The sequence below is a fragment of the Alternaria triticimaculans genome (genome assembly GCF_023758025.1).
Source record: "Alternaria triticimaculans strain BMP 0046 chromosome Unknown scaffold_12, whole genome shotgun sequence".
NCBI classification, from domain to species: Eukaryota; Fungi; Ascomycota; class Dothideomycetes; order Pleosporales; family Pleosporaceae; genus Alternaria; species Alternaria triticimaculans.
Window position 1 is genome coordinate 418468 of NW_026055969.1, and position 15916 is coordinate 434383.

Here is a 15916-nt window from a genome sequence, read left to right on the forward strand (position 1 = left end):
TGCGCATGCAGCGCCGATGCAATGGTGAGTAGTCCCACGTACCCCAGATCTTCAAGCTTGGCAGCCTTCTCATACGATCTAGAACGAATCTGGTGCCTTCCATCCGATTGCATGTGAGTCCTGTCGCAACAAGAAGTCAAAGGTCTTCGCCATCAACCAACATCGCAATGCATCAACTGACGGACTACAGTGCGATCGCGAATTACCGATTTGCTCGCAATGTGTATCGGCAGGGACTTCGTGTCGGTATCCGCCGCTCAATAAAAGGTATGAAGAGAGCGATTCCCTGGAAGCGAAGCTAAGGTTTTACTAGAGGCATCCCATCGGGTTATATATCCTTCGTCGAACAGCGATTGCTCGAGACCGAGATTGTCGTGTTGGAGCTCCTTTCCACGATCTACAATTCTCAGGTGCCGATTGAGATGCAACGTCTTTCTGACACAGATCGTCGTGTACTAGCAGAGAATGTTCAGAAGCAGGCCAAGTCGAGCAGGATAGAAGAATGGAAGAGCCTTCCCCTCAACACGGACGAGGAACGTCTGTCTTGGTGGTCAAGAAGACAAGATCTTATAAGGAAAGGCATTGAAGCTGGCAGTAGTCACGCATCTCGGGAAAGCCCTGCGCAGACGGAACCATGGGTCGTCGATTCGAGTCCTGTGGTGGCACACTATGAGGATGTGCGGTCATCAGTTGTAGACGGATCAAACCTCCCATTTGCGCAGCAGCCTCGGTTGGCGCAAGCTACGTGGCAGTTAGCACCAGATGTACTCGGTGTTCCAGAACCCGCGCCAGGTCCTCTTCATCAAGGCCAAGATATGCTAGCTATGTCGCCGCGAGGAGATTTAGGAAACGAAGCGTATTCGACAGGCGATGGCAGATCAGAGCCTGTTGCACCCTCGGTGGGCACGTTGCTTGACTCGCGTCCTCCAACCACAGAACAATGGCGTAAATATTTTTGAGGTTGTACAAATCTTTGGGGTCCTACGTGTACTTCTCTATGTTGAAACGTATTATGAAAACAGCATGTAGCAAGTAAAGCACACATTGACAGTGACTTTGCAACGCGAATACTAGGCCGAGAAACTGACTCGCGTGGCGCTAACGCCATGAGGATGCCAGGAGGGTTCATAGCTTGTCAAGCGTCATCTTCGTCGCGTCTGTCAGCTCAACCACCTCCAGCCTCTTCTATTTCCATCAGCTACCCACAACTGCAGTGTATGACCGTCGCCGCGGCAATATTGATTGCAGTACGACTAAAGCTTGATATCCAAGCTTCATGTGTAGTGCATCGTCGGATAGATGATGGCCGAAGCCAATGCGAGGTCCAACAAGCGACAGGCTCTTCATGATGAGTCGGAATCCAACACAGCGGTGCCCGATGTCGGGGCGGTAAGGAAACGTAGAGCATTTCTCCAGACAATGGGCCAGCAGCTTCGGGAATTCGGGAATGAAGGAACAAGCCCTCAGGATCACAGTCGCGGTACATTCGGCACCAGCCCCGGCAGCAACCTCAGGCCTCCGTCCAGCGCAGGAAACATTGCCGCGAACCAGGCATCCGTGCGTCATGTCGATACCCCAGAGAGTGATGCTGCACCCGGAGAAGATGATCAGCTACCCGCAGGTGCTGCAAAGAGTGCTTCAAGATGGCTTTGGAAAACAGACGAAGTACGCCCGCTTGCACCAGAGAGCGTCACATCAGCTATCGCATTTGATGACCTTCTCGAATGGAGTCAGTCTTACTTCGACCATTGGCATCCTGCCTTTCCGTTTCTTCATGCGCCCTCTTTACTGGATTATTTTCGTCAAATCGTGTCGAGAGGCGTTCGCATCGCATCTCAATCTACAGCAAACGAACTCCAACACATCATACTTCGCTCCATCATGTCAATCTCCATCCACGACCGGCGACAGATGAACCTTGCACACAAGCTAGTGCCTACGACACTCGTATTCCATTCCGTCAACGACGCCATCAGGAGCGTCCAGTTGGTGCTGACTGAAGAGAGCTCGATCCTCTCTTTGCAGGCTCTTGTTAGCGTACAATTGTTTTTAATTACGATGCACAGGTACAACGCGGCGTCGCGTCTGGAAGGTTTGGCCGTTCGAATGGCCTTCCAGTTGAGTCTGCATCGCTGTCCGTTACAGTTATCAGTTCCAAGCAAAGAAGCAGAGCTAAGGAAGCGGCTTTTCTGGTCTGTAATATGCATCGATAGATATATTTGCATCCGGCTTGGTACGCCGCTCGGCATTAGATCAGACGAGGCAAATGTCTGCTACCCACACACAGAGCGACACCTACGGGAGCCTGAGGAAGCTGGTATGTTTGTAGCAGATTGGGTTTCAAGGGTTCTCGGCTAACTCACCTCAAGATCGCACCCGTGATGACCGACTAGATTTGTTGGACTTTCTAGCTCGCCATGCCGACATCCGTGGATCCATCATGCAAACGCGACACCAATCTATGCTGCATGGTAGCGCCGATGATGTCGACCAAGCCCTGGAAGTGGAGGCGGAGCATACTAAGTGGTGGAATATGGTCGACGAACACTTGTCTAATGACGAGCAGACGCAAACCATATCCAAAGCACATCAAGTCACACTCATCGTCCTTCGATTCGAGTCAGTGCTTGCTCTCCATCGTTCTGTATTAGCAACGTCTAAGAAGAACGCTGCATACAACGCTGCGCTCCAGCGCTGCATATCAGCCTCTCGCTCCATAATAAACACACTACACAAAGCCCTCCGGGGTTTCGGGGCGTTCGATGGCTCACCCGGTCAACATGGATACGAAAGAACTCCTCTGCTTTGGCCATCATTTACCTGGGCAGTATGGATGAGTACGTTTATTATCCTGTCTGCTGCTGCGGACGGACAGGTTACGCGCGACATCGCATTCAGGCTCTCAGACCGAAGCATTCAGATTCTCAAGCACCTGGCGTTGAGGGGTACGAGTTGGCCAGACGCATGCATAGTCGCTATTCAAAACCTTGTCACACGACTCGATAAGCCATGTAGCCGCGACCTTACGAACACGTCTAGGGACAGCTCGCGGCCGGCAACTCATGCTGCTCGCGACCCCTCCATTGGCATGGATAACTGGCAAGCTCAGAGACAAGTAACTGCAAATCGTTCGGGAAATTACGTGGCCTCAAGACACCATCCAGCGACAGGCACAGTGACGCCAACAGGACAGCTCCAGAGACCCACCGATCAGCCCCATGCAGTACCATATTCCGCAAACTTCACAACCCAAGCGACAGAGTCAACCCTATCTAACGCCAACGCACAACCTGCCGATATGCAAAATGCCAACAGCCTTACATTCGACTATCTTGCGGGAGCAGGGAACTTTCTTGGTATTGCACAGCAATATTCAGACAACCCATTACCCAACGAAGAGATCATGCATCTCTTCAACGGCGAAGACATCAATTACTGGTTCGGCAACGACCCTTCGATGACTGAAAATCCACTTTATCATGAACAAAGCTTTCATTGAGCGTCAAGAGGAATACTAATAATACCAATTACATACAATCAACCCGATTTTGGCGGTGTGACCTTGCCCAGCGAGGCAGACTTGAATGCAGCATGAATTTCCTGCTCTGCGCCGTCTTGTAATGGCAGAAGTCCACTTCGCACTGTCGCGTGCTCCAAGATGCCCCGCGCCACCAGACCATGTTTGAGTGCAACAGTTCCCTCCATGTGCGAGCCACGATGATAAACGTTCCTGGTGACTGGGAGCAGTCTGTCATGAACAGCTCTTGCACGAGGGTAGTCTCTAGCCTTGCCGGCTTCAATCATCTCAAGCAGCGGTTCGGGCGCGATGTTGCCGTACCCAACAAGCATGCCGTCGACGTCGAAGCATGTGTGTAGCAAGTACTCATCATGACATGTGAGGATAGTAAGGTCGGGGTTTTGCTTCTTGATAATGGGAATCTCGACGTCCCAACGGCGCATGTTGCGGACGCCGTTCTTCATAGCGATGACACCGGGCTGTGCGGCAATCTCGAGTAGCGTGTCCAGGTTGTAGGTCGCCTTGGTGTTGTCGGGGTATTGGAACAGGATGAGGGGAAGTCCGGACTTCTCATACACCGTCTTGTATCTGTCCTGTGGCGCTCCCGGCTGATATCCGAAGCGTAGCCAGCCATGGCTTGGGTACAAGAGACCCGCCTGCGCACCAGCAGCCTTGGCGCGTTGAGCTTCGAGCGCAGCCACCTCAGTGCCCTCTGTGGTGATACCAGCAATGATGGGGATCTTGTTGTCCACAGATTTGACAAAGGCCTTGATGACTTCTACCTGCTCTTCCTGGGTGAGGAAAGTGCCCTCGCCAGCGTGTCCCAGCACGACCAGACCCTTCACGCCTGGGATACTGCCGAGCCAGGAGCCAAGGCGCTGGATGGCTGCGTAGTCGACCGAGCCATCCTTGTTGAATGGAGTGACCGGCGCAGGGACGAGACCTGCGAGGTCGATCTGGGGAGCTTGCTTGACCTCAGGCATGGAACCCATTGTGCTGAGAGGAAGTGTTGAGGATTGAATAGGGAGTAAGAGTTGATTGTAGGAGAGTGGATGAGTTTGATTTGCGTTGGATGGTGCTGAATCTTGGATCGAAAGCTTGCGTTATATGTACTTCGCCCATCCATTACATGGAAATGCCGAGCGGCAAACGTTGGACGATCTCACTGCAGCACACGACTTCGTGCCAGGTCTCGAGCGCATGTTTGGCAGGCGGACTTGAGAGAGTCCGCCAAAACGCCATGATGAATCGCTCCGGTTTGCTCTTTGGAGCCTCGATGGAGTCATGCGAGTAACGGGGACTTACAATATTCCGACGTAGTGCCACTGGCATGAGCCGATGTGCCGCTCAGGCGGACCGGACATGTCTTTGTCCGCGCTAGCGTCTTCCAGCCGCAAGCCGCTCTCCACCCTGGACAAGCCAACGATTCTCATGGCCAATTACCTAGTCCTTAACTTGACTCGTAGCGGACGCCGCGGGATGCTCTGGACATTGTCATGTTCCCCATGTTTTTCTCCGCGCCGCAACGTAGAAGTTGGGGTCTGGGGAAAGTCCGGGGTCAAGCTTGCTCATGGACTTTCTGGGGAACGTTCGTCCAGCTGGGGTATATAGAAGGCGCTTCTCTTGGGAGGATTGACCTTTTGTGCTGTTCTTCAGGATACTTCAGAGTCCTGCACATGACCGAGTCATCAATCCTGCGCTTCTGAAGATTGCCAAACATGGCCAACGCAAACATCGACCGTTACGAAGATACCGAGAAGAATGTACCCCTGCAAATCGACGATGTCGCAACATCCGAAAAAGACCTCAAGGCGCAAGCTGCGCTCGATGGCGCCGACTACACTGGTGCGATTGCCAAGACAGACCCAGCAGAGATCGCCCTGGTACGCAAGCTGGACATGCGAGTGATGCCAGCGCTCTTTTGCATGTACTTTCTGTAAGTAACGAAACCCTTCGAACTTCACATTGCTAACACTTGCGCTACCAGGAATAAGCTCGACCAGAATGCGATAGCAAACGCGCGCCTCAACGATCTCGAAGACGACCTTGGTCTAGTCGGAAACCAATACAACACCTGCATATCCATTCTCTACGTTGGCTATCTCTTTGCGCAGATACCCAGTAACATGCTCATGTCGTCCAAGAAAGTGCGGCCTTCGCTTTACATGGCTCTGTGCTGCTCCGTCTGGGGCTGTGTAGCAGCTCTCACAGCCCTAGTCAAGAACTACACTGGACTGGTGCTGGTGCGTTTCTTTCTCGGATTCGTCGAAGCCCCGTTCTACCCAGGCGCTCTATACATCTTGAGCATGTTCTATACGCGTAAGGAAATCGCCACAAGAGTATCTATCCTGTACGCCGGAAACATCTTCGCCGTCTCTTTCGCTGGACTCATTGCCGCAGCTACTTTCGCGACGCTGGACGACAAGCATGGAATGCACGGATGGCAGTGGCTTTTCATCATCGAAGGCATCGTCACAGTCGGCGTGTCTATCGTCTGTGTATTCCTACTACCGGATGAGCCGCTGACAACGAAGTGGCTTACACCTGAACAACGTCAACTGGCGCACGATCGTATCCAGCGGGACACCGTTGGACTTGAGCCAAGCAAAGGAGTCAAAGCGGGTTTCATGCAGGCTCTGCGCGACCCAAGACTTTATCTTCTGGTGTTTATGCAGAATATGCATTTGAGCGCTACGTCTTTTAATCAGGTATGTCGGATGAAGCCATTCTTGTGACAACTCTCGTGTTACAGCTACTAACAAAACACAGTTCTTCCCTACTGTAGTCAGGTCTCTGGGCTTCAGTACAACCATCACGTTGGTCTTGACTGCTCCGCCGTCGCTCGTTGCCGGCGTGGTCGGCATATGCATCGGCATCTCGTCTGGCAAGTTCAACGATAGAACATGGCACATCACTGTCATGATGGGAATCGCAGTCGTTGGGTTCGCTATTAGTGCTATCACGCTCAACACCGCTGCGCGCTACATCTCTTGCTTCCTGTTCGCTTCAGGTTCGTGTCCCCTCCGTCATCCCCGTCCTTCTTAACACTCCTATCGTGAGACCTATTACTAAAATTGCTTGTTTCAGGCGTTTACTCGGTCAACTCAGTGATTTTGGGCTGGGTGTCAGGAACGCTCGGCCAGACCACGGAAAAAAAGGCTGTGTCGCTGTCCATAGTCAATGTGGTTTCCATGGCTAGCTTTATCTACACGCCTTACCTGTATCCCGCGAGCGACGGACCCAAGTATGTAATTGCTATGAGTAGCAACGCGGCGTTTGCCGGGGCGTGTATTGCATCGGCCTGGGCGCTGAGGGCGTGGCTCCAGGTGACGAACCGGCGGCTGAAGAGGGATGGAGTCAACGTTTTCTACGCATATTGAGTAGGCTTTTGAGTCTGATCGAACTGTTCATATAGCATCCATGATTATGTTGCAGAAGTATTAAATGGAAGTTCAACGTCGCAGCAAATTACGAAAAGGGTATTATCAACGCCAATCATTAGAACATCGAGTAAAAAGCATCAAACACCCCTCTACACCTCCACGATATCCGCATCCCTCTCCAACTCCTCACTCGCATGCTCCCTCCAAAGATGATCCATCAGCGCCTCGATACCCCTACACACGGTATCCGACTTCCTGAACCTCGCGCAAAGCACACATGCAAAGCCCCCACCTTCTCTATGGCTCTTGACAATAAAGCGGTTCTTGATGCGAAAAGTTCGCGGTGCCGTAGTGCAATGACCGTGTTCATCTTTCTTATTGTAGCCGTCGACGACGAGCTCCCAGGCTTTTCCGGGTTGGATGGGGACGTGCGTGCGGCAGAAAGGACACTTGTGGTCGCCGGTGGGTCGGTAGGCGTCGGCGAGGTGGAGACGGGGGTTGTGTTGGAGGTCTTTGGCGTAGATACAGAAGAGCCTCGTGCTGTACCGTGAAGATGGAGGCTGAGGCTGAGGCTGAGGCTGGGGTGGAGGTGGAGGCGGAGGTATAGGTGTGGGCTTTGGTTTGGGCTTCACGATTGGTATCGGTTTGATCAAGACCTCTTTTGACTCGCACGAGGAGCTGGAGCTGCTGTCCATGCGCTTCTTGTGCCGCAGTGGTCTTGACGGTGGTCGCGGATGGTCTGGTAGTGGAAATGCGCCAGGGACTCTTAAAGGTGCGTCGGATTGTCGAGGTAATAGCGGTGAGGGGAGTGGTGGCAGCATGCGTTCGTACTGCATGTTCAACGAAGCGATGGAGGCCGCGCGCGCCGTGCGAGCCGTCTGAACCAGACGTACAAGGTGCGAGTGCGAAGATGACGGCGCCATATATGTGCTTAGTAACAGATCCTGTTGGATATTGATGACCGTCTGCTGAAGCTTTATAATCTGAGACTGCAGCTGGGTATGTGTTGTAACTGTTCGATATCAGTATCCGATGGTTTGATTTCGAATGAGAACATACCATCGCCACGCGCAAACGGCTCGCCCAGCTTCCGATACCCACGTTCGTACTCGGCTCGGATCTGGGAAGAAGAGGTGCATATGAGCTCTTCTTCGCTGTCACTGTAGTCGCCTTTCCTCTTCTCTGAGCCAAACATGGAGTCGCGACGACGCCTATGCCATGGCCCCTGAATGTGGTACTCATCTTCCTCGTCGTCGCTATCTTTCTTCCCAGATCTACGCTTGAGCTTGCGGTATAGATCACTGGCAGAACCGAAAGAGTCCGTCAAGGTCCGCACAAGAGAAACCACGACTACAAAGTCTTGGAGTAACCCTTTGGCCTAAACAACTTCGATCAGCACCTCGTTTATGCATGCGGTGACTATAACGTAACGTACTGTCTCTACGGCTTTTTCTGCTTCTTCTTTCATGATGCTAGGCTATGGAATATACAATGAATGCAGAGTGTGAAAGGTGACGGTGGGATGCATATTCAAACTTTGCGCTACAAGAACTCACCAGCCGGACAGTCATTCTGGCAATGTATCACCTCGCCGCAGTTTGCTCAGCTGAAGTTTGTGTTCGCATTTGATGCATCATGAGTACCTTTTTTGTTTTGGTGATGAGTGGTCTCATGACCGCGCCAGTTCACGTGCCGTTCAACACCAGATGACTTACCCGGGCTTTCTACAAAATACAAACCGAGGTCATCGACACAACCTGTTACATACTGAAATCTTCGATGTTGTCTGTTTACTAGACGTTGCACGATTGTGCCCAAGCTCTCAAGACTTCTTCACGTTCGGCTGCGTTAGGCGGTTATCATTACTCGTGAGTTGCGGATGCGGCACATGCTCGTTGTCGCGTGCGCGTCACGTCTTAGACATTCGCGTCTCGTAAAGTGACCATGATATCACTCGTCCACATATACATTTGCTTGTGATCTTTCTGGTGTGGCTTTTGACAAAGATGCAAGGACTCGCTCGTTCGCAATCGTGCTTGACCAGCTTGGCTAGCGATGCTCCACGTGGATCCTACCTAGGTCCGGTCATATGTTGGATGAGCCCACTTTGGATGAAGGAGGTTTCGGAATGCCAATCGCACCCAGGATGCGGTCCAGCAACCCTGACTCGTGGCGTAGCATGTTCCACTCGTCTTGATGCTTGACCATCATCGTGCCTCCTAACGTTGTACCGTTCAGAGCGACGAAGCCGATCTCACTGCCGTCATCGCGGTGAAGCATGGTGCCCTCGGCGCGTCTAGGCAGGATGACCATGCCTGCAGTCGTCATGGCAAGGTTATAGCTCATGGGTAGATCGCCGTCGTCGGTGGGGTGCAGAGCGAAGTCGTTCGGATTCGCGGAAATGAAGGCGTCGACTGCGGCTTTCGCAGCATCGTACAGACGGTTATAGACATCGAGTAACTGGGTACCCGAAGGCTCAGAGTCGAATGGGTAGGCAAAGTGCGTGAACGGCAGAGAAGGATGTTGCAGGAATACGGGATGCTGTTCTTGGATGCGCGTTAGCTACGGGAAAGCGCAGAGTTGTCAGACGCCTACCAGTTGCCTTGGCTGCCGGGCTCGTCAAGATCAAATCTATGAGCAGGCCCCAGTCGCTAGCGTTGTTGCTATCGCGCATTCCTTCCACAGGTAGGAACTGCAAGTGTCTGTGGGGCTGAGAGGCGCCGCTGTGGTCACCGGAGTTGAAGAAGGCGAGGAGACGCTTCTCGTCGCCGCCCGATTCGGCCTGCCATGCCTTCAAGACGGCGTAGGTTGCCTCCAGATCATCCTGTTCGAGCACGTGTGTTTGCTTCTTATTGGGTTTTGTTGCCAGGATGAAGTGCTCGGATATTATGGGGTACTTGTTGAGGACGAGGAAATGGGTTGGGTTGGCGGCTGGTATATCGGCCAGGTGGAGGGCGGGTGGGGGGTTCTCGAACGGGTCGATCTTCTGTTTGGGCGTCGCATTCTGGAGCTTCGGAATGGGTTTCTTGGCGAGCGACGGGCAGTATCGTAATTGGAACTGCTGGCGTGTGAGCCTGGTGGTGGTGGCAGGGCCGGCATACTCACGGGAATGCCTGCAGATGAGCGGATGATGGCTAGTTCCGTAGGCGAGAACAGCAGATCCGACGATGCCTTTGCAGCCTCGAACTTGCGCTTCGTGATGCTCGGAAGAGCTTCAGATAGCCCGAGAATCATCTTCATTCGTTGTCGCGTATCGATGACAGGTGGGGTGGGTGGGCAGTTCAACCGTTCGAGCTTCCACCGCGAGCTAGCGCCAAAGTCTAGAATTGTTTTCACACCTCAGGACAGCTCCTTCACTATCGTCATCACGTTTGTCACACAGGATCTGCTTCGACGTGCCACATTCAGTTCAAGGGATATTATATCGTCAAGAACCCGCTCAAAAGACCTCCCGAAACGACGTCATGCCACCGCCATGCTTTGCAGCTTCCCCATCTAGGCCATGGAGGCTTCTTACGCCCCCAAGATGCTACTAAGACGAACATATCCGCCAACATTACCATCAACATAACAATAGAACAAGGTAGTACAGACAGGGAGTATGACTCCGGAAGTAACAGAACAAAGATGCTGCCATGCGACAATCTTCTGCGCATTTGCAGAAGACAGGTGCCCCTACAGCATCCCTCGGTGCCTCAATAGCGACAGTAGCACTATGCAGTCGGAGAATGTTCCAGTAGTCGCAGTCTGTATCTTCAAGACCAACAGTACTTGACACCAGTCAAGTGTACTGGAGGATGGGGGTGTGTCGATGCCGTGGCTCGACATGCCCATGTCTATCTCCGGTCACTTGCGACCTTGGTTTCGCTCCAACCATTTCCTCTTGCACGTCGCGTTGCCGAAATGATACGATCCGCCGTTGTCGGCGATAAACTCTGCGACCTTCTTCCAAGCGACTTTGAGGATCTTTTGCTCAAAGCTTAGCGAGTACGGGTTCTGGAGGTTGCTCTCGATACGATCAAACTCTTGCTGAACGGTCTCATTCAGGAGCTGTAGCTGTCGAGGTGTCAGTCTACTATGATCGAAGGAAATTCCAAACGGTCAGCTTACATCGATCATTGTCCAGACGGGCTTCCGGACGCGATCCTTTCTCGCCTTGGTCAAGGATCGGTAGCGGCCCCTCAGAGTGGACTCTGCAGGCTTCTCACCGACCATCTTCGACTTGATCTCCTTGTACGTCTCTCCTCTCTTCTTTCCATCGATCAGCAGCTGATCGTTGTGCTCTCGCTGGGCTTGGGCACCAGCACTGCGTGGAACGTGGAACCTGTCCTGGATACGGCTGTGGAGACCGCCATCCGGGCATGAAGTACTCCAGGGCGTCACAGGATACTGCGATTTGTTTGCTTCGTCTGTCGACGATATGCTAGTATTACTGGTTGGGTGACTGGAGTGCACAACGTCGCGGGTCCTGAACGCTAGATTGGAGTTGTTATATGCGAAGTTCTCACCGTACCACGGAGAATGGCCAGCGCTACTAGTCTGAGATCGCGAATAATCTGATCCAGAGTTGTAGTCCTCTCCGAAAGAGGCAATCGGTCTTTGGTCCCTTCGACTATGATAGCCAGATGGCGCTGTGACCTTGGCCGTGTCCTCGTCCATCCTCGGGAGTCCTGAGTATCCAGTGTCGCCATCTCCGTCGTGTACAAGGAAAGACCTGCAGGGAGGTGAAAGGATGGGGGCGTTGGTGGTAGTCGCTGAAGGTACGCTCCAATTTCCGCATGGCGAGGATTGGTCTAGCATAGACCCTGGACTGTATGAGTTCTCGAAGTCATCGCTGCGGTAACTCTTTGGCGACAGTGATATTCTCTTGTCCAGGACAGAGCTGTTGGCGGTCATCCCACGAGGCAGCCCATGGAGTTCCGAGGACGGCCAGGGTATTGGGTCGCTAAAGCTCTTCGCGATACTGTTCTGTGTGATGGGCGTAGGATTGTATGTCAGGACCTGATTCCGGCGGAATTGCGGGTCCGAAATTGGTACGATGTAAGGCTGCGTCTGTTGGATAGCATGGTGCCAGTCGAACGGGGGTGTAGGGACTCCGCTCCAGTGCTGGCCAGATGAGTACGCGAGGTTGTTGGAGCTCGGCGTGGCAGGTGCTGCGCCTGTCGACTTGGTGTCCTCCTGCTCGACCCTCTGCAGTGCATACGGCTGGGTCTGCACATAGTGACTTGCCTTCACAGTTGTCAGTTTCGGTGCCGCGACAGTATAGACGTCACTTACCATCATTGAATCCGGCATTCCAGTATAGTCAGGGAAGTCGCGAAATTGACCCACTGAGGTAGGTTCCGGGACGTAGACTAGGCGGGGCTGAAGCTGAGCAAGAGATTGAGGAAGAAGATACTTGCAATCCTGAGGGACTTCTTGAGCGAGAGCCATGACTGCTCTCGCGGCATCCGCCTCTTATGGGTACCCCAAGAGACGCTAACCTTACAATAGTATTGCAAGTCGGCGTGAATGCGCGATTACGCGAGGCCAAAACGGGCGGGATACCACCGCTGTGAAGTGGGCGTGACTGAAGATTGCGGGGTGCTGTCGAGATGTCGAGGCACACGGACACGTTCAGTATTCACAGGAATGACACTCTATCATTCGCTCGACGGACCTGACCGCTTCACGAGATTAGGCGGTGGGGTTGCGGAGTTCGAGCGAGTACAAAGCTCTGCCAAGGTAGGTAGACAACAACGCTAAATCTTGCAATTTCCAGAATTGGTATCGTGAATGGTCGGCCACAAAAGTGGAGGAGACGAGGCTGGCCCTGCTATCTATATGATGCAACAGTGAGCCCACGCAAGGTACCTAATCGATACACATCATCAGTACGCTAGGCCAGAGCGGCTACGTGAAGAGAGGTAGCCTCACCAGAATGTGCCACGAGATCAGAGGGACCAGGAGGAGCCCAAAGATGGAGGCAATGATCGTATGGACACGCAAACACACTAAGGTGTCTATCGGCGCCCTCTGGCTGGTGGAACGAGTCTTGTGGACAGCGGGGATGGAAAACGCACACGGTGAACTGACGATCCGGATCGTACACCAACAAGACAAAGTGTAAGGATGAAGCCGAAGCCAAATGATGAAACAGGCCCAATCACATATGTTAGGTATGTAGAGGTGAGGGACGATCCGCACAGTTATAGTCCAAGACAGCCTCAGAACCTTGACTGGAGCGATGAGACTCACGTTTGAAATACGCCACACCCATGTCTTGCTATACTATGGTACGCGGAGTCAGAGGCCTAAGCTTTCGGGTAGACCCGCCATTTCTTTCAATCAGCAAAGTCCTCCGGAATCCGCGCGGAAGGGTAACGGGTTGTCCGTATAGGCTAGACCGTACTCCATTCGTGCAGACTCATTGGGATGCGAAAAGATTGTCAGAAGCAAGCATAACTCTCATCAAGCAACAGCACTGCCATCCCGCTACTCCGTGATGTTCAACGTGGCTAGCTCAAAGAAGGCAAATACCAGTTGCCTGACGGCTGTGTCGGTCTACGCTCCCCTCGCATGGCGGTTGGCAGACCTATAACGACGAGCTGTCAAGCGTCGAGCTGAAGAAAGATTGCTCGTTTAGTGCTAGCTGAGCTGGCGAAAAAAGTTCTACATCGTCTTGTTTGGCCGGCGTGCAGAAGCGAACGGTTATCTGCATGGCATGGCTTGGCAACAAGCCATTGTGTCTGGCGCACCAGTAGGAGACCAGCTGAGATGTCATGGCGTGCAGAGACGCAGGTACGTATGCAATCTGATGCGACGATGTTCGCTGGGTTGGCAGGAGCCTCGCGTGTACTACATGTGTCGTCGATCATGACGCTCACGTCACACATGCGCTTCGCAATCAGCCCTGGGGTACTCTGGATATTGCAATAATCCATTCCCACGACAAGGAAAAGGCCGAATCTGCTGAAATTCCCGGTATCGGCTTGTCGCTGGTGAAGGCGGGGAAGCCTGTAAGTATTTCCTATCAATACCGACTCAATACCGGCTAGACACTGCACATGCTTCGATATACTCACTAATGTGGCTAGTAACAACCCACGCATACAACGATCCACCTCCGAGCTCGCTTGTAATCCCCACGCCACCGGAAGGCCGCAGTCCAGCGACCGCCTGGTTCCGTTGCCCGACCGCAATAGCGTGGATCTGGTCAGGCATGCGCATCGCGTGTGCGGTAAATCCTCTCCGGTGGCGCATGATGCTGCCTTGACAGGTCGCGGAGACTTAATCTTGCATATGATTGCATATGTTTGGGGAAGCTTGTACCCGTCTCCGGTGGCTACACTACCACGCTTCGCCGTGAGTGGTACGAAACGGCGACCGTGCAGCCTGCATGCCGCGTGCGAGGACATCATGGTTGAAGGTACGATATGTAGGGTTGTGCGGGACGATTGGGACGTTCGAGCAGAGACACAAGTGTGAGAAATTGAGCAAGAGGTGAAAAGTCTGGCATGTTGGAAGACATTTGCACTGACGCGCAGGATTGTCTAGACGCACGTACTGCGCAATCTGTCTTTCACCTCCGCGCCATTTCCATACAATTCCCCACGCACTGGGATACCTATCAGCCTCCCGAAATCTTCTCGGTCAGATCTTCGCCTTTACATCACCCGGCGGCAACAGCTGAACATCCTTCCACGGCAATCCCAAGTACTCCCACATGTAATGGAACCTGTATGGCATACGCGTTAGCGCGCCCCACAGCTCTCGAGTGTTCGTTCGCCATGTTTCAACCGTTCGCAGCTCATTCTGTATCCGTTGCGGCATCTCCCCCGTAGCGGGCGCCTTACTGAACATGAATGTACTAGTAAAGGTCCAACCTCGTCGACCCACAACGGAACACACGAGCATGCTAAGCAAAAGGCAGGGCCGGGGATACTGGTGAGAGAGCACGTACCTATCACTACCAAAGAACGGTTCTTCTACCCCTTTCGAGTTGCGCACAAGGAACCATGGGCAGCCAAAGGCACCCCGATCGAGGGCTTCCTTGGTATTGTCGTTCAGCTGTTGCTTGTATGGCGGGCTGTTTGCTTTCGCCATGACTTCCCGGGCTTCCTCTTCCTTTAGACGCTGCTTTATAACTTCTGCAAGTACCTCCGGCTTACTAACATCCTTGCCGTTTTCCCACATTGCATGGTAGATGTCATGGAAGATAGCGACGAATTTCTCTCCATATGCTTCCTTCACGTAGCATAACGCCCGCTGTGGTAGCAATGAGAGGATCGGAAAGAAAGATGGTGTCTGCAGATTGGGAACCCCAAAGTGGTGTTTCGCTCGCGCGCCATCATACTGGCTGTAGTTCGCCTTTGCTGGCAGGGTCCACGGCGGCTTGTTGCCTGCGCTGCAGTGTCAGGACTGATTTGGCATAGCGAGTACCGAGATTCCAGGCACTCCACATGGGAGGGGATGAGGGAGTGTTACCGCTGCCGACATTGATACCCCCTAGAAAGACGGGCACTATACTGTATGAAGTCAGTGATCATACTTGCTCTTGACGAGAGCGCAATCTCGTTGGTAGGGTTTCAGAGAAGGGAATTCGTCTCGAGCTTTAGATAATGAAACAACGGGTACTAACTCGATCTCTACATTGTGCGCTTCGAGAGTCGGCTTGTTCCTCTCCAGGTGCAGTAAAGCGTAATATGAGTATGGAGACACTAGTCCATAATTAGCATGTGATGTCGATCAAGAGGACAGTGAGTACGCACCGCAATCTAGATAGCACGTAATTTTGCCTGCCATATTCGCAATACGTCCAAACGTACGAGATGAGAAATCAAGGCCGTACTTGTAAAGACGCTGACCATGTCTTATGCGCGTCGTCGTTGGATCGGCGCACTGCCCAGGTGTCTTGGCTGCCGAGGTCTAGCATGGCCGGACTTCATCACTAATCGCAACCACACCTCCGCCTTTCAGACCGCGAATGATGCGGATACCCCGGATTCTCGCCGCGCAGCTTATGTGTACCGCAGAT

General features: G+C 52.9%; 4 protein-coding genes across 4 annotated transcripts; all 4 read right to left on the bottom strand.

Moving 5' to 3' along the window:
• Window positions 1–3537: 3537 nt before the first annotated feature.
• J4E78_007671 (uncharacterized protein) lies at window positions 3538–4509 on the bottom strand (the record flags this gene model as incomplete). Its single annotated transcript, XM_049368276.1, has 1 exon — window positions 3538–4509. The coding sequence occupies one exon, from the start codon at window positions 4507–4509 to the stop codon at window positions 3538–3540; it is 972 nt and encodes a 323-aa protein (XP_049219930.1).
• A 2540-nt stretch (window positions 4510–7049) lies between these two features.
• Window positions 7050–8368, bottom strand: J4E78_007672 (uncharacterized protein; the record flags this gene model as incomplete). Its single annotated transcript, XM_049368277.1, has 3 exons — window positions 7050–7912; window positions 7960–8278; window positions 8336–8368. The coding sequence occupies 3 exons, from the start codon at window positions 8366–8368 to the stop codon at window positions 7050–7052; spliced, it is 1215 nt and encodes a 404-aa protein (XP_049219931.1).
• A 617-nt stretch (window positions 8369–8985) lies between these two features.
• On the bottom strand, window positions 8986–10140 carry J4E78_007673 (uncharacterized protein; the record flags this gene model as incomplete). The annotated part of the gene is made up of 3 exons (XM_049368278.1): window positions 8986–9446; window positions 9496–9958; window positions 10006–10140. The coding sequence occupies 3 exons, from the start codon at window positions 10138–10140 to the stop codon at window positions 8986–8988; spliced, it is 1059 nt and encodes a 352-aa protein (XP_049219932.1).
• A 606-nt stretch (window positions 10141–10746) lies between these two features.
• J4E78_007674 (uncharacterized protein) lies at window positions 10747–12195 on the bottom strand (the record flags this gene model as incomplete). Its single annotated transcript, XM_049368279.1, has 3 exons — window positions 10747–10956; window positions 11011–12129; window positions 12178–12195. 3 exons carry the CDS (start codon window positions 12193–12195, stop codon window positions 10747–10749), a joined length of 1347 nt encoding a protein of 448 aa, XP_049219933.1.
• Window positions 12196–15916: the final 3721 nt, after the last annotated feature.